The following is a 19002-nucleotide window of genomic DNA, read 5'->3' as shown; positions in this document are numbered from 1 at the left end:
GTCAACCTTTTAATCTTTGATATCTTAATGAAATTTCAACCAATTTTCACCGTTCTTTCAAGAAAAATAATAAAAATACTTCAAACTATTAGTTTATAGTATTTAAAACACCTCCTAACCTTTTCTTTTTCTACTAAAAACAGTTCTTATTTTACGCACTAAATATTTTTTTTTAATCGGTTAAAAAAAGCGGTCTCGATAAAAATTAAAAAAATCTTATCCTTTAAAAGATGCCTCATTCTTATGGTATTTAACCTTTCAAAGTGACAATTTGGACTCTAAAAAGCCATATTGCACTTATTTTTCTCTATTTTCAATGCTTATAAAAACAAGGATTACGAGCAAGAACACGTCATCTTTTTCAGAGAAAATTCCGTCAAAAAGGTCAAATTAAGTAAGTTTTTATTCAATACGTATGTCTTATATGCGTCATGTATGCATATTATATACTACGTATATACGCATACTATATCCACTTACCGCACCACTTCAAATCTCTTTTCTATAATTATCTCTATCAAACATAATCATATACACCTTTGTTTATTTATATTTCAGTATTTTCTAACTTCTAGACTTTCTACATACTTAAAAACATATCGAATTGGTCAATATGTAGATATATGTGTCAACAGTGCTGTTCAAAAAGGAATGCCTTATAAGGTTTATTTATATATTTTTTTATAAAATTGATTTAAAATATTATAGTATTATCATGGTCGAACAGGCAAAATTTTTGGTGTCACAAAATCCTCAGTAAACGTTCTTGTATATAAACGTACTGGCCATCGATGTATCGCTAAACGTCTTAATATTCGTGTTGAACATGTTCGTCATTCTAAATGCAGGGATGATTTTATACAGCGTGTTAAACAGAATGCACGATTACGTCAACAAGCACGTGAGAAAGGAGGTATGTTTAAACATTTTTTAAATTATCTAACCTCCACCTCTAATAGAATATATATGCTTAAAGCGACAACCGAAAGGACCTCAACCTGCACATGTAGTAACTGTTGATTCATTACCAGAAACTGTACGAATTTCTCCCTATGAAACTACATTGTAAAACAGTAAATCATATAACTGTTTGATTTTATACTTTAAATATATAAAACATTTTATATTACATGCTTTGAATATATTAAAAATATTTTGAGAAATCCGATAAAAAATCGAGGGCTTTACCCTTAATTAAAAAACTAATAAATTAATTCAATATTTATTCACTTTAAAAATGTATATATTACACATATAGCGCGATTATTTAATATATTTGTTAATATTAATCATTCTATCCATTCAGCCTACTAATTACGACACTTTATCAGCAGCCGCGCCAGTAGTTGTGCCACCTTCGGCTCATTTCCTGGCAGGCGGGTAAACATTTCTTAATATCTTTTCTTTAACTTATATATTTTTTTAGCTGTGCAGGAATGATCGCAGCTATTTGTACATCTCCTTTGGATATTATTAAAACTCGTCTTCAAAGTGAACATCGTTTTTATCGTTCACCAGCCTTTTCAGCATTTTCGTCCTACGGAATACGTTTATTTCCAGCTTATCATCTTTTTATGTAATATTTCTTGAGTTTATTATCAATATTGATAACTATTTTTAATAGCAATATTTATCATATCGAAGGAAGTTCTGGTTTCTTTAAAGGATTAGGACCTAATCTTATTGGAGTTGTTCCAGCCAGGCATTTATCCAAGTTAATATATTGTTTAATTTTTAATTGATGAGTAGAGCAATTCACTTTTATACATATGAAAATACTAAAAAGATTTTTGTAAAATATTTTAATAACAATGAATCAAGTTGGATCCACATAATGTCAGCGATTTCAGCAGGAATAGTTACATCTACAATAACAAATCCTATTTGGATGATTAAAACACGCCTACAACTTGATAAAGCACCAATAAAAACGTATCGAAATACATGGGATTGTATAAAAAAGACGATCCAGAAAGAAGGGTTTTATAGTTTATACCGAGGAATGAGCGCTTCGTACTTAGGAGTATCAGAAAGTACAATCCAATGGGTTCTTTATGAACGATTTAAGAAACAAATTGCTGAAAAACAAAAATCATCTAGATGGATAGACCCTTTAGTAGCAGCTGGAACTGCAAAACTTATTGCAACAATTCTTACATATCCTCATGAAGTGAATTATATTGCTATTATTGTTATATTTTTTAATTGTATATTCTATAGGTTGTAAGAACGAGATTACGCCAATTTCCTGCTCGAAATGGATATATAAAGTATAAAGGATTAATGCAATGTTTTTGCTTAATATGGAGAGAAGAAGGTATTTCTGCATTATATGGAGGACTTGTTGTACATCTTTTGCGTGTCATACCGAATGCTGCTATTATGTTTGGCTCATATGAGCTTATTATGAGTTTTTTTATAAACAGATAACAACATACTTATAAAAAAAATAAACAACTCATATATTTTGTATATTTATTTTAAATTATTAGTCTCCTGTACCACTAAAATTTAACCGGGTTAATTCAATTTATCTTCAAAAATCCGTCCAGTTCTTTGACAAAATTCGAATTTTTTTCTTAATACTTTATTTTCATATTTAACATCTTGTAATTTTAGAAAACCTTAATTAATTAAAAAAATAGATACAAAATAGATATCTTTAACCTTTTAATGCCTGATCTAGAAGATCTGAAATTTCCTCTTGTTCTGCTATATTTATTTCAAGATTTTTGTCCTTTTGATAACGTCCAAACAGACTTTCAGCCATAATAAAGTAAGCAATGCTTTCGTGCTCGAGATCAGAAGTTTCTAATATTTTTGGCATGAATCTTTGAACAATATCATATGCAGCGAAAAACTCTTCTAAACATAACAATATTTGTGAAAATAATAAAATTGCTTTTATTACTAACGACACATTATGATGCGCTGTTGCTAAAACAATAGATTTTGATGCAATTGAAAAAGCTTTTAAAGGCTGTTGACATTCCTATAACCATATTAAAATTATCATAAAAAAATAATCTAATACAATGTAAAGTTGTGCCGATACTAATAACAACATTAAGTGATATAAACCTTCAAATCCAGACATTTTTACACGATTTTGCATAATCGAAAGTTTATCAAAAGACTATAAAATACAGATTACTTATACAAAATGGAAAAAAAATATAAATATACCAAAGAAAAATTCCCTTTTCTTGCTTCAAGTTCTATTTCAGAAACAGAAATATAAAACGAAACATCACCGTCAACATCAATCGAAGATAATTGTTGGTAAATTTTTTCTGCATACCGAAGATCTTCTCTAATTATATATTTAAATCATGAAATTCATAAAATTTCTTAGAAAAACAAACCTACGAATTGCTTGTTTTAACTCCTGGTATAAATAATAAGATGACCAAACATGATATACCTTATGTGACTTAAATGCGATCTCTTGAGTTTCAATCATCAACTTTTTACTTTCATCAAGTTTTCCTTCTTTTGATAACTAATACATCCCTTAATAATTGAATTAAAAGAAAGATATTCACACATGAAAAGCATATGCGCATCGCAATCTAACAACTTCTTCAAAAGATACATCATCGGAAGGATATTTAATAAAGATAGATAACAAAACAGAACAAAGATAAGAACAGCCTTATTTTTTTAAATAGCCTTTTTTACAATCCATAAATATTACCTAAAGTTGACCAAATCCCACTTTGCATAAGTATACAAGATGAAATCAAACTTGTAGAACATGACTCTAAAGCTAAATTGAATGACTTTAAAACCATTTCGAATGCTTTATCAATCATAGCTTCCTATAATATCATATTAACATCTTTTTTTCAAGATTTTAGAACTAATTGACTTCTAAAAGAGCCCTTTTTGCTTCTGCTAAGAAAGTTACAGTTTGAAGATGAACCATTTTAGTTTCCTTTGTCTTTAACAAAAGATAATTTAACACTTGTTCATCAGATACACCTTGTCCTGTTATTCCTTCTGTTTCTTTCCTTTGAAATTCTGTAAGAAAAGATAAAGCATAATTGAGACAAGCATGATCTTTATTTTCCCTTGCTGTATCAATTGATTCTTGAATAGCCTTAAATAGTTAAGAAAAAAATCAAATTATAAAAAAAAAACCCAAATAGCCTCTTTATTACAATAAAAATCTGCTTGTAACATTGCTAAATCCAATAATGCATATTGATATCCTGTTCTATATCATTTAATCATAAAAAATATTCAACAAATTAACTCACTTATCTCTATTACGCATTGTATAATCAAAATAGCGAAAAAGATAATCAAATGAAGTTCGATAATCACCCGATCTCCATGAATCAAGAAACCTTAAAATTATTAAAAATATATAGAATTTAATCCCTTATACTTGACATAATTTACTATATTTGGTACAGATACATTATGTTCCATAAATTTCCTCAATCGTTCTTTCATTTCTTTACTTAATTTAGATTTATTTTCTCAGATAACATTAATTTAATTTCTTTCAAGTTAAAAATATACTTTGCATCTTGCTAACATGAAATTCAAATAATCTCTCAATATCAGAAACAGATAAACATTCTAAAATAAATCAAAAAAACATATAACCCCCAATTTTTATACCTTCATAATCATTTTGTATTTTCTCATCCATCTCTTCGTCTAATGAAGTTTCAAGACCCATACTAGAATTAAACATTGTTATTTCTATATTTTTTTGCAACCATTTTGGTACTGAAATATTTCTATATCCTATCAAACCTTTCCATAATTTAATTACATCATCCAATGGAAGATTATTAAATTCAACTACACATTTTCTAACAAAAGATCCAAGAAAAGAAGATGGACTTAATAATAACATTCGTCTCCCAATTACTGGTGGAGATTGTCTCCGAGAAATTAAACCTGGAATACTAGCAAAAAACGAAATAAGATCATCTAATGATTGAAGATCCCAAAGCTAATAAAAAATAAGATAAAAAATATCCAATACCAATCTTACTCTTTTAAGAATCATATCATATATAGTTCTACCCGGAAGATGACTTGCTTTATCTGATGTAAAGCTACGAAGATGTTTTAATGTTGATGGATTTCCACATGATGGCTATATTTATAATTAATATATATATCTTTGAGAAAAATACTTACATCTAAATGCTCCATAACCAAGGTTAAGACTGGAATTGTATGTTTAGGAGGTAGAAGAAAGCTACAATATAATTCAACTAATACTAATAAAGCAATTTTATGTGGTGTTAAATATTTGCCAAAAATATCTGTTTTCATTAAGTCTAATATCCCAACAATCTTTTTAAAAGTAATATATGCGTTGTATATGCAGTATATATGCGTGTTATATCCGCAATATATGCGTACTATATGCACTTCGTATACGCAGTTGATATATACTTAAGAGAAATCAACCTAGTAAAAAAGAATTTAATATGTTGATATAAGATAAAGATATATTTCTCATAATAAAACTTCTAATAGTGTGAAAAAATAAAGATTTATAGTAATACAAATAAAATATTCAAGTTTAAAATAAGCAAAAACCCAACTTCATTAGGGCTTAAAAAGTAGATAAATACAATATAGTTTTGTACAAGTTAAATTTATAAAAAAAAATAATATTAGATCTTTCTTCTTAGAATAACCAGTTATAACAAAAACAAAGAATGCTAAAATCCTTAATATCTTGGAAAAATAGTTTAAAATTTGACAAAAATATAATTATAATTGATAAGGGTTAATATGTATATGTTAAACTATATTAACAGGCCATGGAGTAGAAGTTTGCATAAGTCCAGGCCATCGAATATTAGTATCCATACCCAAACCAGTATCAATCATACAAGGATATGTATTAGTAGGAAAAACAGGAGTTGAAGAGTTAAATGTATAAGCACAATTTGTATCTAATTGATTCATATTATAAGAGAATAGAAAATCCTTAAAAGAAAGTGGTACACATGATTTGTCGAGAAATAAATAACCAGAATTTCCAGTTGGTATATTATCTTTATATGTAGGATCAAGAATATCTCCATTAGAAGATTGAGGCGATGATGACAAACGTACTGATGGATCAGTATTTACAAATCCTAGATTTGAAGTATCTGGTGATGAATTATATAACATAGTACCAATAAATGGATCATCATAAGATGTAACAACCGAATTTTCCTGGACAGACGTTTGAGTAGGACTTGAAAACGACGGTTGAGTATATGAAACAATATTTGGACAAGGTTCTGGCGAAAAAGAAGGCTCATTCCGTAATGGAACGGGCGGAGTTGGTGATCTTATTTCCGATTCGTCTGTATTCAGAGAGCAACGCTGTTGCTGAACTCTTTTCATATATTTAACCCATTCAAGAGCCGCTCGTCTTGCATAATAAGCATGTACCACATCTGATTCTTTTTTCCACATCTCACTAACTAAACTTGATATATTCGATTCACGTACTTTAAATGTCATAGTTTCCTTCAATAATTGACTCACATGAGATCTATAAAGAATAAATGCATTTTTAGGCCGAGGAATACGATTTTTTGAAACTGATTTCACTGATGTTCGTGAACACGAAGATTTCGTTTGAGTCATTTCTTTAGGAATATCTGAAAACTTAGTTTGTCCATCTTCCCAAATGAAAGGCTCCTTCCCATCCATCATTTGGATTACAGGAAACGGTGATTTGTTTACTCCTGATTCAACTTCAACTGAAGGTGGTTGAAACATAAGAACTTGCGAATATTCTGCTTGTCCTGATACTGTTTTATATTCAGACTTAGAACGTCTCATTCTCTTATTCATCCATGGAAAATTTAATACTCTACACTGTGACATAAATTCCGGTGATTTAGTCTTCATTCTAGACTCAAAAACTACTCTTCTTTTTTAAAAAATCCTCCAAAATTCCTTAACAATATTTATGAAAAAAAATCCCTTAAAAACTACTCTTTTCCCTCAAGTCTATAGCGACGCCACAAGATACTTTTCCCGTAGATCTTTCTGATATCTCCTGCGTTTCTAGTCAAATGATACCTTTCTCTAAACAAAAAAACTATTCCGACTTTCCCAATAACCTTAACTTTCTTCACCAAAAATCACTTGTTTTAAAAGATAAAAAATCCCTATAAATACAAATTTCACCCGTTCTCTTCAAAAATCTCTTTAAAACATATGTTTTCTTATGTATTTTACTCAGAATCTCTTTTTCTTTCACTTTTACTATGATTTTTTGATCTCGTTTTGACGTTAAATGAAAAAAAGGTCCGCACGGTTAAATCGGAGTTTCAAGCCAGATAAAGCAAAGCGGGCTTTTATGTATTGAAAGAAATAATGTAACCTTTTTCTCCTTTCATTAAAAACCAAACCTTATTATCTTATGTAAAAAATTTTAAGAAAATTTAAAAATCTCTCTGAATAACCTCAATTCCCAAGTCTTAATAAGAAATACCATGTTATGAAGAAAGCATTGAAGAAGGAAGCTGAGATTTGAATGAACTTCAACCTCTTTCTTTTCGAATAAGTGAATTAAAAAAGAAGAAAAAACTTAGAAATGAGTCGAAGTAAAATAAGATATATATAGATGATTGGTTAGTTTAAAGTAGATAAAGGCGAGATATTAGAAGTTCTGAATAGCAATTTTAAGAAAAAGTTATTTTCTTAACATGCAGTAGCAATTGTTGTAGAAGTAGGCCAACAACGAGCTCGGCGATTAGAAAACTATAATAGAGTTAGAAATGAAGAGCTAAAGTAATATAAAGATTAAAAAACAGGATGAGAAAGAGTGTAGTAAGAAGGAATTTAAAGATTTACTTACCCATACACCTACTTGGCGAACAGTCAATCCACAACGACGAGCTAGCATTGTTTTTTCTACAGGATTTGGCCAAGGTTTACATTGAAAAGCTTTTTCGAGCAATTGTTGAACATCCTTACGAAATCTTCTACCAACAGAAGCAGTAGAAGGAGTATTATGCATCAAAGAAGCAGAACTTTCAGTGCTTAATGAGCGAACTAATAAAGGAAGACTTGCAGTACGTGATTGTTGGATTGTGTTCCATACAGTATATAGAGAAATATCTTGACACCAAGTATGACGTGCTAGGAAAGAAGAAGATTCGTTAGAAGAACGTTCAAGAATGCAACAAACAGTTTCAAATAAGCGTTGATATGAAGCGTCATGAATAGAAGAGTCTAATGAAGCAGGTTGATAAGAAACTTTAGGTAATTCAGGAAAAGACGAGGATTTTTCTAATGAAAATAAAGGATAATTCTATTTAAATTTAGAAATAAACAAGAAAAAACTTATTAAATGAAAATATTTCAACTTTACCTCTTTTGTTTCAAGATTTGTATGACGTTTGGTTTCACAACGACTACATTCACATAAACCAGGACTCGTAATAACTGATAATTCTATAGCAATAGCTTTTAATTTCTGCCATTCATCTAATGCCGTCATTTAAATATTTAACTTTTCTGAAAAGTCTTCTGACACCATTGACAAGTTTTGGGATGTCCTTGAATATTACTTTTAATCATCTTAAGCTCATCTCTCTTTGTCTTTTGACCCGGGGTCTTCATTCTTTGTCTTATTCCCCTTGCAGTCAAATCATTTTTTAAATAACAAAGCACAGACTTATTAGCAACTTAACATGGGTTATATTTAGCTTCATTATAAGCCATAGTTAATATAATTTACGCCAGAGAACAAACTAACACATTCATATACTTTCAGTATTTAGTTGAACACTTGTTTTAGTATTGAATTAGACAGCTAGGATAAAATGACAGGCAAAATACAAAGACTACAAGATGTCTTGATCTTTAGTTACAAATATACTTTTTTCTTTGATCGACGTGTTGGGCAATTCTGATTCCTTTAGTGGCAAAAATCTTTTAAACACAAACTTAAAGCTGTATTCAAACAGAAGGAAAGGCGGTGAAATACCTTGTTTTTTAAAAGATTGAAAAGGAAATCTTATGCCTTTAAATGGATATTTTAATTGGATTTCATCAAATATTAATACATAAAAAAAATATTAGACACTTGTCTTAAAAATTATAAGAAGAAAAAATGACTAAAAAGTAAAAATCAAATAGAATTAAAAGTGAATACCTAATATAAAAGGTTAAGAACATTCTTTTATTATTAAAGAATGTAATTAATGAAGCTGGGTTAAAAATATCTAAGGTGGCGGTAGAAAAAAAGGCGTAAGTGCTTGGGGCGCTTTTCTCTTTCTATAACAAGAAACATAAAGAAGATATTTGGATGTTTTTTTTTTGAAGGCTAATGAAGGCAACACTCTTGTTAAAAATTAAGAAAAGAAAGGTTAAAGTCTATTTTTTTTTTCACTGGCTAATGCATGGTGTTGAAAAAATAAATTGAAATTAAAAAATACACATAAAATCAGTAAGGGATAAAGGGGTGAAGGTGAAATGGTAAACATGCCATATGCACATCTTGAATTTGTCTTACCAAATGAAACGGTAGCAAGAAAACAGGTTTTATATCCATATTCTATGAAAGAGGCATCACAATATTTGGATGAAAATAAAGGAACTGCATATTTTGTACCTCATGGATTTCAACCTATTCTAGTTCCTCAAAATGAAGAAGATGTGACGATTCAAACATTACTGGATCTCTCGGCGCCGGCAATTCAGGTTCCGGTTCCGTTAAAACAGACGCTTTTACCACACTATATTATTCGGCCTAGTAAAAAACAAAAACCAGCTAAACAAGCATCTAATAAGAATCCTCCACGACCACCTAATGCGTTTATTCTATATCGGAAGAATCACCAAGCGCATATTCTTCGGCAGAATGCTAATTTGTGTAATAATGATGTATCACGTATTATTGGATCTATGTGGAATGGGGAATCACCAGCTGTAAAACAGCGATTTCATTTATTAGCACAAGAAATGAAAGAAAAACACCGGGCTATGTATCCCATGTATAGGTACTGCCCAAGAAAATCTCCACGTAAACGGCGCAACACAAAAAGTCAGGAACAAATAGGAACCGAGGAAACATGGCTATCAGAACATAATGCAATGGATATGCAGGACATGACAATAACATCTACATTACAGGAATTTGGAGCTACAGGACTTTGGGCATAAATCATAATATTTAGGAAAAATTATATGTTATTTGTTTTCTTTTTTTGGTTTAATTACGCAGTGCTGGGTAAATGTTTAAAGTATTAAATATATACAGCTATTTCATCATAAAACGCCACGTGGCGCTGTGAAGAATGTGCGGATACATATATATAAAAAATGATAAGCAGAATAAAAAAAAAAGAAAAAAATATAAAAATTAATGAAATTTATACAGACGAATTAATAATTGTTTATAAAAATATAAAGGAGTATGTATGTCTTAAATAGACTTATATGTCACGTGACATGCTGGCAAATTATGGAATATCTATTAAAAATACATTTAAGGAATGTTTAGTTATTTAGAGTTTAAGTCTATTTCTAAGATATTTGTGTAATATGAAATGTGTTTGATGATAATATATTTTTAAAAAAGTTTTGGAATAAAATAGTTTTAGGCTAAATGTTTTATAAAATAGAAAATTATGATTCGATTATTTCTTTGTAGTAAGAAACCTTTCTCATTTCTCCTAATTTCTTTCTTGAGTTCGCAAGTTGGTTTTCCAGTTTAAGGATTTCAACTTGTTGTTCCATCTCGTGTACTTTAAATTCATGTGGTGTAAGTTTGGAATAATCAAAAATATTATCCTGTTGAAAACGAGATTCTACAATATCCTGTACCTGTTTGACAAGCGTTTTGCATGCAAGTGAAACAGCTTTTGAAGCATCTTCTAATTTCTGTTGTGTTTCTGACATAAAACTTGCTTTAACTCTTGATGCAGCTACAAGTTGAGCTGTAGCAGCAGCCATTTCATTAGATGCCACGATCAATTGCTCATGGATATTCCTGCCATTAATTACTCCATCTGCAGTTTCAATAAGAATATTTGTTGATCCAGCAACAGTCTTAGCTGCAGAAATAAGCCCTTCAGTCCATCGATTATTCTTTTTATAAAATGCAGCCCTGGTACTAGAGCCTTTTCCTTGACTAACAATTTCATTTTGAGAATCTGTTGCTGCTCTAATTAGTCGGGAAACTGCATTAGTAATAACGATTGCTGCTTCAAGTATAGAATCATGTATTTGTAATTCGGAACATGTGAATTGTAAATCTTTCGGTCGCTCCTTTAACTTGCTTAAGCGAGCAGCTGCTTCTTCAATTGCATGTGATGCATTTCTTAATTCTCTATCTACTAAATCTCCTATATCTTCCTTTGAATTTGCAACCAAATCCACAATCTCTTTAGGTACAAAATTTTCGGATAACTGGGCAAGCTTTTTTAAACATAATTGAACATCTAAATTTTTTGAAATAACTATTTCAATCTTTTTTTCATCTGAAAGATCTATTAACGAATGTGTTTGTAATGCTTCTAAATTCCTCTGTGAAGTAATAGCAAAATCATGGGCATATGAAATAAGCCTTTCTCCAATGTCATCATCACCAGCAAGTCTGACAATTCCTTTTGCATTAGTAAGTATTTCGCTGACAGAGCTCGAAAATATATTAATCAATCGTATTATTTCAGAATGATCTCCATTAGGACTATCCACTATAAAATTACTAAAAGTAGTAAAAAAATCCATAGCATTAGAGCTCCCTTTCTCAATTGTTGATAGCAAATATTCAGGAGTTGAATTTTGATTACCCGTTTGCATAGGAGAAACTAACTCGTATAAAGAATTATCAATTATTTGTATAGCACTTTGCAAAATAGCATCTAATCTAGTGTTATTTTTCGTCTTTTAAATTCAAAAACCGATCTTTACCAATAATATTATTAAGTTTTTTCGAATTATCAGTTAAAATGCGGTTAATTTCAGAATTAATAGCAGAATCCATATTACGATTATTCTATATAATATTTAGAAATAATTTAAACAAAACTAAATGATACCATATGTAAATCATTGAGTTTCATAAATGCAGAATCCATTTCGGCCTTATAAATTTCTAACTCATCATCTTTTTCTTTCGATACTGTTTCTAATTGATCATATGATTCTTGTAACTTTAATGATATCTCATCAATCATTTCTTGTTTAGCCTATTGCTTATTAATCTCAAAAATTATAAAATATGTCTATAATTACCAGAAGCAATTTTTCAAAATCCGAAACCTCTTTATTATATTTAGATGTTAATGAAGAAAGCTCGAGAGATTTGGATTTTTCGGAACTTTCAGTTTTTTCTAAACTCGACATTAAATTTTTGTTAATTTTATCCAGTTCCTCTTTTTGATTCTGAAATATTTAATCTATACGTACATGTAGATATAAATATCATACTTTTAATTTATCCATATCAAGTTTTAAACGATCTCTTTCACGAGTTATAATAGTTAACTCCATATTTTTGCTATCCATTTCTTTTTCTATTTTTTCTTTTTTTTCAATAGATTCTTGAGCAGATGCTGCTTTTAATTGAACTTGTTTAAATTTTGAAAGAAAATCTATATGTTCTTCACGAAGTTGAGTGTATAATTGTGCTAAAGACTCGTACTTATTTTTCCACATAATAATCTGGTCTTATACAAAAGTTAATATCTAGAAATTAGAATATCAGATTTTTTTAAACCTTGAAGAGACTTGATGTAACTATCTTTACTTTCAATTTGTTGAGATGCATTAATATTTAAATTCTGTAATTCATTCTCTAAAATTTTAACTTTCTAAGACCAATTAACATGCCACTTAAGAAAGTCATAATATCAACCTTATCATATTGTTCAAGCATATGCTGGTCTCTATTATATTGTCCATGCATATTAAAAACTTCTTGTTCTAATTCCGAGACTCTATTTTGAATATACGCCTGATATTGTTCATTTAGTAGTCGCTCATGAGCTAATTTTTGTTGATCAAATTCTTGTTTCGCATATTCTGTTTCTTTTTGAGCTTGAAGTTCTTCGTATGTAGGTGTTTTTTGCATTTGACTAATAGACAAAATATTAGATGACTTACTAATATCATGATTATTTTCATTTTTCGATGACCCTTCTGATAATGAATCTTTTTCCTGTATAGAAAATTTCTGTGAAGATAATTCGAAATCTTCTATTAAATCTTCTGGATCCTGTATTATTTAGATATTATCAAGACTATATCAAATTATATAAAACCTGAGGCAATTTTGGTATTGATATCAAATTAACAAGATATCTAAGATTAGAACATTCATAATAAAATTTAACAAGTTTATGATGTTGAGAATTATATCTCAATTTAAGAGGCTTAATGCCCTCACTAAATTGTGTACCTATATTTTATCAAATCATATCTTTCATAAAATAATAAAAATACTATGATAAATAGCACGAATCATACTTGTAATAAATTTGTATATTCCATAACTTTCTTGAACCAAAGGAACTAACGCTGCAATCCGACATTCATTAGTAGATCCACTTCTAAAATGCAAAAATATCGTTTTCTGAAATAAATCAATTCGATCCAGTAATTGCATTAATTCTGTAATAGTTTCATATCTATTTTAATAAATATCTTAATCCATAACAAAATATAAAAAATATTTACCCCTCATTTGGATCACTTGTATTTTTAAGTGTTAAATATTCGTCATATTCAAACATTCCTTCATATATTAATTATGTCCTTTTCCTTCCATATCCAATATTTACCATTAAACTCTGGATGTAACTTATGAAATGAAAGTTTAGCTATTAAAAACTCCACATATTCTTTCACCAAATTTCCGTATCCTTATTTTCCATTACCAATTTATTTTTAAGTCAAATAATATATTAAAATACCTTTGACATTTCCTCCAATTACCGAGCGAGAACAAATTTCGAGCCATGATTTCTGAGCCTGTGCTTCCTGAAGCGTAACAGGATGCCCCTCTTGAATTACTTTGTGCATGCATATTAATGCTTTAAAAATCTGAATATCGTCTGATAAAATAGGCTGAGCTTTAAGTCCCGCCCAAAATGATAATGATGACTTATGATCCCAAGTGTATACTATACAACCTATATCGTGTTCATAACTATATATAAACCTCTGTTTTCAATTCCACGAACTTCTAACATGCTTTCTTTTAGGTGCTGTTTCCTTAATACTTGTTGCTTTCTTAATATTTACTGCTAAATCTGATTCTGAGCGGTTCAAATCAATATTCCGAGATATATATGAATCCTTATTTCTATGTTCTTGATAACGATAGTCCCTAAATACTTATCAATTAACTTGTTCTTGATATTTTTAACGTTTACATTTTTTACAGTCATTCAAGATGTTGGTCGTTAAAGGGTTGTAATGTTAAGGAAATGTATTAAAAAATAAAATATATATTAAAATTAATAAATTTCTTCTGTATCAATGTCTTCAGACATTACTTCATCATCCATACTTTCATCAAGTGTATCAGAGGTTGATTCATGATTAGGCTGAATATATATTTTTTTTTCATGTAAAAATATATTAACAGTTTCATTTTCTCTGATTTGGCCTCGCAACATAAAGACGGATAGCTTGTTTAATATTTCGTTTTGAATTAATCTATTTAAAGGTCTTGCTCCATAGGAAGGAGAATAACCGGCTTCGCTAAGATAAGTGATTACAGCTTCGTCAACATCAATTTTTATTTTTCTTTATGAAAAATATTAGAAAAAGATAAAGAAGGAAATTGTTATTACTTATTATTATCCTCAAGTCTTTTTTGTATTTCTTCAATTCTTTTAATGACTATTTTTTGCATATTTTTTTTTGTTAGTCGATTAAACATAACTACAGTTGTGCGTCTTTGATTGATTAGTCTATGAAAGAATATAGTTTTATTGAAGAAACCCCAAAAATTCTGGTCTGAAAAATTTGCGAATGCTATCCATAACCATAGCTTTTGTAATATCATCAATTTTTCCATCAGAAGTAACAGCAGCATTTGTAAGATATTCAGCACCCTAAATTTATTAGTATATGAAAGAAGGAATAATGATTTAAATACCAAATTACTTGTCATGATAATAATAGCATTTTTAGCATCAATTGTTTGACTTTGACCAGATGTTAAGCGACCATCATCTAGAACTTGAAGCAAAACAGTCAAAACTAAATAAATATTAGGCAAAAATATGTAAGAAATATTTAGAATAGCCTTCTTGTGCTGCTTTTTCTATTTCGTCAAATAGTATTATAGAAAATGGTCGTCTTTTAAGTTGCTTTATTTATTAATCATAAAACTCATTTCATTTAAAAATATACTTCTGTCAATTGTCCACCTTGATCGTAGCCTACATATCCAGGAGGAGCGCCGATTAAACGAGAAACAGCTATTATATCCATTAACATAAATAAAATATGATATATAAAGAATATTACAATGTTTTTCAGTATATTCTGACATATCTATTCTTATCATAGCTTTTTTATCATCGAAAAGAAATTCGGCTAGCTAGTCTCATTATTAATCTATAATGAATCAATAAATTTGATTTACTTGTTTTGTTAATAACGTTTTTCCTGTTCCACTAGGACCACAAAATAAAAAGCTAGCAATCGGTTGATTAGGATTAGAAAGACCAGATCTAATAATTAAATAAAAAATTAAATATATAAAATATTGATATTAATGTTATACCTATTAAGTCGTATAGCATTTGCTACTGCCTTTACGGCTTCCTTTTGTCCAACAACAAATTGTGTTAAACTCTTTTCCATTTTTAAAAGTTTTTCTTTTTCGCTTAAAGTTAATCGTGTTACAGGAATTCCTAACTAATAGTTATTTTAAAATGATAATTAATTTATAAAAAGACCTGTCCATCTAGATACTATCTCATTTATTTGATCTGTAGTTACAACATCTGTAAGTAAAAGTTTTGGGCAGTTTGATTTTTCAATTATTTCAGCATCTGCTTTAGCTTTTAAAATCTCCAAGTCCTCGATTCTCTTCTGTAGATCAGGAATGGCTTGCTTATTAATAAGTATACAAAGAGATTATCAAAGGTACCGTAATATGTTAAATCAGCAGCTGTTTGCAAATCCATACGTCTTTCTGCATCTATTGCTTTAGCTTTTAATTCATCTAACTTTTTCTTTGCTCTCTGAATATCATTGGCCCTTTGTTTTTCTATTTGATACTACAAAATTTAAAATATAAGTATTCATCTATTAAAAAAAATACCCTTTCTCTTAGAGGCATTAATTTTTCTTCTACATTTTCCATTTCAAGACGTGCTTTTGCTAAGCGTTCTTTCGATAAATTATCTTTTTCTCTTTCTAAAGCATGAATTTCAACTTGAAGTTGTCTTAGTTGACGTTCAAGGCTAAATTTTATAAATATAAATTAGATTTTTTATAGGGAAAAACCTATCTAATTCTTCAGGTGCACTATCTCTTGCAACACGAACTGCTGCTGCTGCTTCATCAACAAGATCAATCTAAAACTTAGCTATAGGATATATAAATATATTTTATACCGCGCTATCAGGTAATCTTCTATTAGTAAGATACCGAGAAGCAAGAGTCGCGGCAGAGACAAGACTAGAATCAAGAATTGTTACACCATGGTGAACCTCATACTACTATTTTAATATATATATATAGTTTAATTTCTAAACCTTTTCTTTAAGTCCCCTTAAAATTGAAATACATTCTGGAACAGAAGGTTCTTTAACCTAAATTGTAAGCTTTTTTTTTTAAAAAAAAAATAATACCAATATCTGCTGGAATCTTCTTTCAAAAGCTGCATCTTTTTCTATATACTTAGAATATTAGAAAAATAAAGTAAAAAAAAGCATACTTTACGGTATTCTCCTAGCGTTGTAGCACCAATACAATGAAGCTTCCCCCTAGCAAGCATTGGCTATTTTTATTAATATAAAAAATTTAAATCTCATATTATTTACTTTGAGAAGATTGGCAGCATCCATTCCTCCTTCTCCAGTATTTCCAGCACCCATAAGCAAATGAATTTCATCTACAAACCTAACACTTTATTCAGAATAAATATATTGTCAAAAATAAATACAATATAATTGTTTCTTGAGAATCTTCGATTTCTTTCAATACAGATTTAATTCTTTCTTCAAATTCACCACGAAATTTACTTCCAGCTACCAAAGCACCCACATCAAGACTAAGTAGTCTACATGCAAAAAGATTAGATGGAACATCTGCATTTATAATTCTCTATAAATTTATAAATAAAAATTTCATTATAGAACCCTTTTTACTTGGGCAAGTCCTTCAACTACACTAGATTTTCCAACTCCAGGATCTCCTATCAAAACTGGATTGTTTTTCGTTCTATAGATGTCACAAAATCTAATATTACATTTTCAAACATAAAATTACCGCCTCGATAACACTCGAACCGTACGACGTATCTCATCTTCCCGTCCAATCACTGGATCAAGAGCCCCATTTCTTGCTTGCTCTGTCAAATCAACGGTATACTTTGATAAAGAATCATAACCCAATTCCGCTGATTTCGATTCTATATGCCGATTCCCTCTTATTTTTCGAATAGCTTGATCCAAAAGCTGAAACGTCACTCCTGCTTCTTCTAATGCCTTTTTAATAGATGGATCTTCCGCCAACGCTAAGATAAGATGATCTTGAGACATATAAGTGTCTCTCTGCAACTTTTGTAGCTCATGTGCCGTTTTTAATACTTTCATACATTGAGGCGACAACATCACATTTTCAGGTGGATTTTCTTGCGTCGGAATACGAACAAACAGTCTAAGCACCTCTCTCTCGAATTTAACAAGATCTCCTCCTGATTTTTCAACCACTAAACGTATAAGTTGAGGACTTTCTTCTTTTAATAAGACTGAAGCAATATGTACTCAAACCCTATGTTCAGTAACTTTTTTTCTCCAGAAAAAAAGTACAATACCTGGAAAAATCTGAATATGACCACTGCTCTGGGCAAGGGAATAGGATTCTGCTATTGTTTTCTCTGTTTTATCTGTAAATTGGTAATTCATCATTTTTTGATGTTCTGTCGTTGGCTTGGCAACGTACCACACGGACGCATCTCCGATTACCCAACGTCTTTATATTGCCTGTCAGTGTCATTCAAGAAATAAATGGTATTAGACAGGCAATTGTAGAGTCTTTTTGGAAGAAGAGAGAAATTATTTAAGGAAAAAGATATAGAATATGTCTAGGGAACCATATGAAGTTTTTTTTGAAGAAATAATGGATGATGAAACATTTTATAAGTCAGAGACTAAGATTGAAAGATTGATGTTTAGACGACAAATGCTTTTAAAGTTAATTAATCAGGTTATTGATATTAGAGATGATTTACTTTATTCATGTCATGGACAAAACAACAAGGAATTGTCGGAGACAATAAATAGACTGAAAGAAGTGTTAAAATTGGTAGGAGATCTTAAGACAGAAAAAAAGTTCGACTCTTCAGAATCTATTCTTGTTTCAGGGATTTATCATTTGTCTATTCAGATTGCTTATCTGTCGGATTTATGTCGGAATGTATTTTCAGAGATATCTTTAGCGTCTCAAAGATATCAATATGATTTAGTTTCAAATATTTCTAAAACAAATAAACTTCCATTATCTACAATTTCGAATAGTTCTAGACCGAAGCATAGTACTCACCATCCTGAAAATAGGACGAGATTGTTAAAGGATTGGTTTCTCGAACATATTTCTTATCCATATCCTAATAAAGATGAAAAACGCTTACTTTGTCGTCTTACAGGATTAAAAATAAATCAGCTTAATATGTGGTTCATTAATGCACGAAGAAGGTCTAATGGGGGGTTGAAATTTAAAGAGCAAGTTGTTTCGGATAATTTAGTACCATTAGTATTTGCTAATTCTGAATAATTTTCATTTCATATTTAACAGCATTTTATACTAAATTTCATAAAA

General features: G+C 29.7%; 8 protein-coding genes across 8 annotated transcripts; 3 read left to right on the top strand and 5 right to left on the bottom strand.

The window, feature by feature from the left end:
• Window positions 1-651: 651 nt before the first annotated feature.
• Window positions 652-2430, top strand: PNEG_02279 (hypothetical protein; the record flags this gene model as incomplete). The annotated part of the gene is made up of 8 exons (XM_007876082.1): window positions 652-663; window positions 709-913; window positions 960-1036; window positions 1307-1380; window positions 1427-1576; window positions 1625-1714; window positions 1750-2170; window positions 2221-2430. 8 exons carry the CDS (start codon window positions 652-654, stop codon window positions 2428-2430), a joined length of 1239 nt encoding a protein of 412 aa, XP_007874273.1.
• Window positions 725-5301, bottom strand: PNEG_02278 (hypothetical protein; the record flags this gene model as incomplete). The annotated part of the gene is made up of 15 exons (XM_007876080.1): window positions 725-2624; window positions 2668-2992; window positions 3035-3136; window positions 3187-3313; window positions 3366-3502; window positions 3548-3654; window positions 3698-3821; window positions 3872-4102; window positions 4144-4219; window positions 4263-4352; window positions 4394-4487; window positions 4531-4590; window positions 4633-4972; window positions 5015-5119; window positions 5164-5301. The coding sequence occupies 15 exons, from the start codon at window positions 5299-5301 to the stop codon at window positions 2521-2523; spliced, it is 2160 nt and encodes a 719-aa protein (XP_007874271.1). The 3' UTR covers window positions 725-2520.
• Window positions 5302-5778: 477 nt separating this feature from the next.
• PNEG_02277 (hypothetical protein) lies at window positions 5779-6975 on the bottom strand (the record flags this gene model as incomplete). Its single annotated transcript, XM_007876078.1, has 1 exon — window positions 5779-6975. Exon 1 carries the CDS (start codon window positions 6886-6888, stop codon window positions 5779-5781), a length of 1110 nt encoding a protein of 369 aa, XP_007874269.1. The 5' UTR covers window positions 6889-6975.
• A 711-nt stretch (window positions 6976-7686) lies between these two features.
• Window positions 7687-8488, bottom strand: PNEG_02276 (hypothetical protein; the record flags this gene model as incomplete). The annotated part of the gene is made up of 3 exons (XM_007876077.1): window positions 7687-7746; window positions 7844-8299; window positions 8360-8488. 3 exons carry the CDS (start codon window positions 8486-8488, stop codon window positions 7687-7689), a joined length of 645 nt encoding a protein of 214 aa, XP_007874268.1.
• A 977-nt stretch (window positions 8489-9465) lies between these two features.
• On the top strand, window positions 9466-10155 carry PNEG_02275 (hypothetical protein; the record flags this gene model as incomplete). Its single annotated transcript, XM_007876076.1, has 1 exon — window positions 9466-10155. One exon carries the CDS (start codon window positions 9466-9468, stop codon window positions 10153-10155), a length of 690 nt encoding a protein of 229 aa, XP_007874267.1.
• A 355-nt stretch (window positions 10156-10510) lies between these two features.
• PNEG_04001 (hypothetical protein) lies at window positions 10511-14413 on the bottom strand. Its single transcript, XM_019757760.1, has 14 exons — window positions 14373-14413; window positions 14181-14326; window positions 13911-14129; window positions 13779-13859; window positions 13675-13732; window positions 13441-13625; window positions 13260-13396; window positions 12854-13213; window positions 12716-12809; window positions 12427-12665; window positions 12232-12381; window positions 12036-12185; window positions 11908-11992; window positions 10511-11858 (listed from the first exon to the last, which is right to left on the bottom strand). Coding segments are annotated over exons 1-14 (3144 nt in total). The 5' UTR covers window positions 14375-14413; the 3' UTR covers window positions 10511-10620.
• Window positions 14414-18130, bottom strand: PNEG_02274 (ATP-dependent chaperone ClpB). Its single transcript, XM_007876074.2, has 22 exons — window positions 17999-18130; window positions 17452-17947; window positions 17331-17403; window positions 17126-17286; window positions 17004-17082; window positions 16898-16960; window positions 16812-16859; window positions 16716-16772; window positions 16575-16676; window positions 16465-16535; window positions 16280-16421; window positions 16106-16235; window positions 15912-16064; window positions 15737-15866; window positions 15596-15683; window positions 15478-15550; window positions 15361-15428; window positions 15254-15317; window positions 15104-15207; window positions 14947-15059; window positions 14796-14900; window positions 14414-14748 (listed from the first exon to the last, which is right to left on the bottom strand). The coding sequence occupies exons 1-22, from the start codon at window positions 18090-18092 to the stop codon at window positions 14457-14459; spliced, it is 2706 nt and encodes a 901-aa protein (XP_007874265.2). The 5' UTR covers window positions 18093-18130; the 3' UTR covers window positions 14414-14456.
• A 134-nt stretch (window positions 18131-18264) lies between these two features.
• On the top strand, window positions 18265-18957 carry PNEG_02273 (hypothetical protein; the record flags this gene model as incomplete). The annotated part of the gene is made up of 1 exon (XM_007876073.1): window positions 18265-18957. The coding sequence occupies one exon, from the start codon at window positions 18265-18267 to the stop codon at window positions 18955-18957; it is 693 nt and encodes a 230-aa protein (XP_007874264.1).
• Between the last annotated feature and the right edge of the window lie 45 nt (window positions 18958-19002).

Source organism: Pneumocystis murina (genome assembly GCF_000349005.2).
Source record: "Pneumocystis murina B123 chromosome Unknown supercont1.13, whole genome shotgun sequence".
NCBI classification, from domain to species: Eukaryota; Fungi; Ascomycota; class Pneumocystomycetes; order Pneumocystales; family Pneumocystaceae; genus Pneumocystis; species Pneumocystis murina.
Note: the sequence above shows the minus strand (reverse complement) of the source record. Positions and strands in the feature narration are given on the sequence as shown.

Coding starts and splice junctions, on each gene's coding strand:
- PNEG_04001 (XM_019757760.1), bottom strand. Junction 13,733..13,778: donor GTTACATCCAGAGTTTAATG/GTAAATATTGGA, acceptor TAATATATGAAG/GAATGTTTGAATATGACGAA. Junction 12,382..12,426: donor TTGATATGGATAAATTAAAA/GTATGATATTTA, acceptor TAAATATTTCAG/AATCAAAAAGAGGAACTGGA.
- PNEG_02274 (XM_007876074.2), bottom strand. CDS start 18,092: ATGATGAATTACCAATTTACAGATAAAACAGAGAAAACAATAGCAGAA. Junction 16,065..16,105: donor TGCTGATTTAACATATTACG/GTACCTTTGATA, acceptor TTAATAAGCAAG/CCATTCCTGATCTACAGAAG. Junction 14,749..14,795: donor AGACTTGAGGATAATAATAA/GTAATAACAATT, acceptor TTTTTCATAAAG/AAAAATAAAAATTGATGTTG.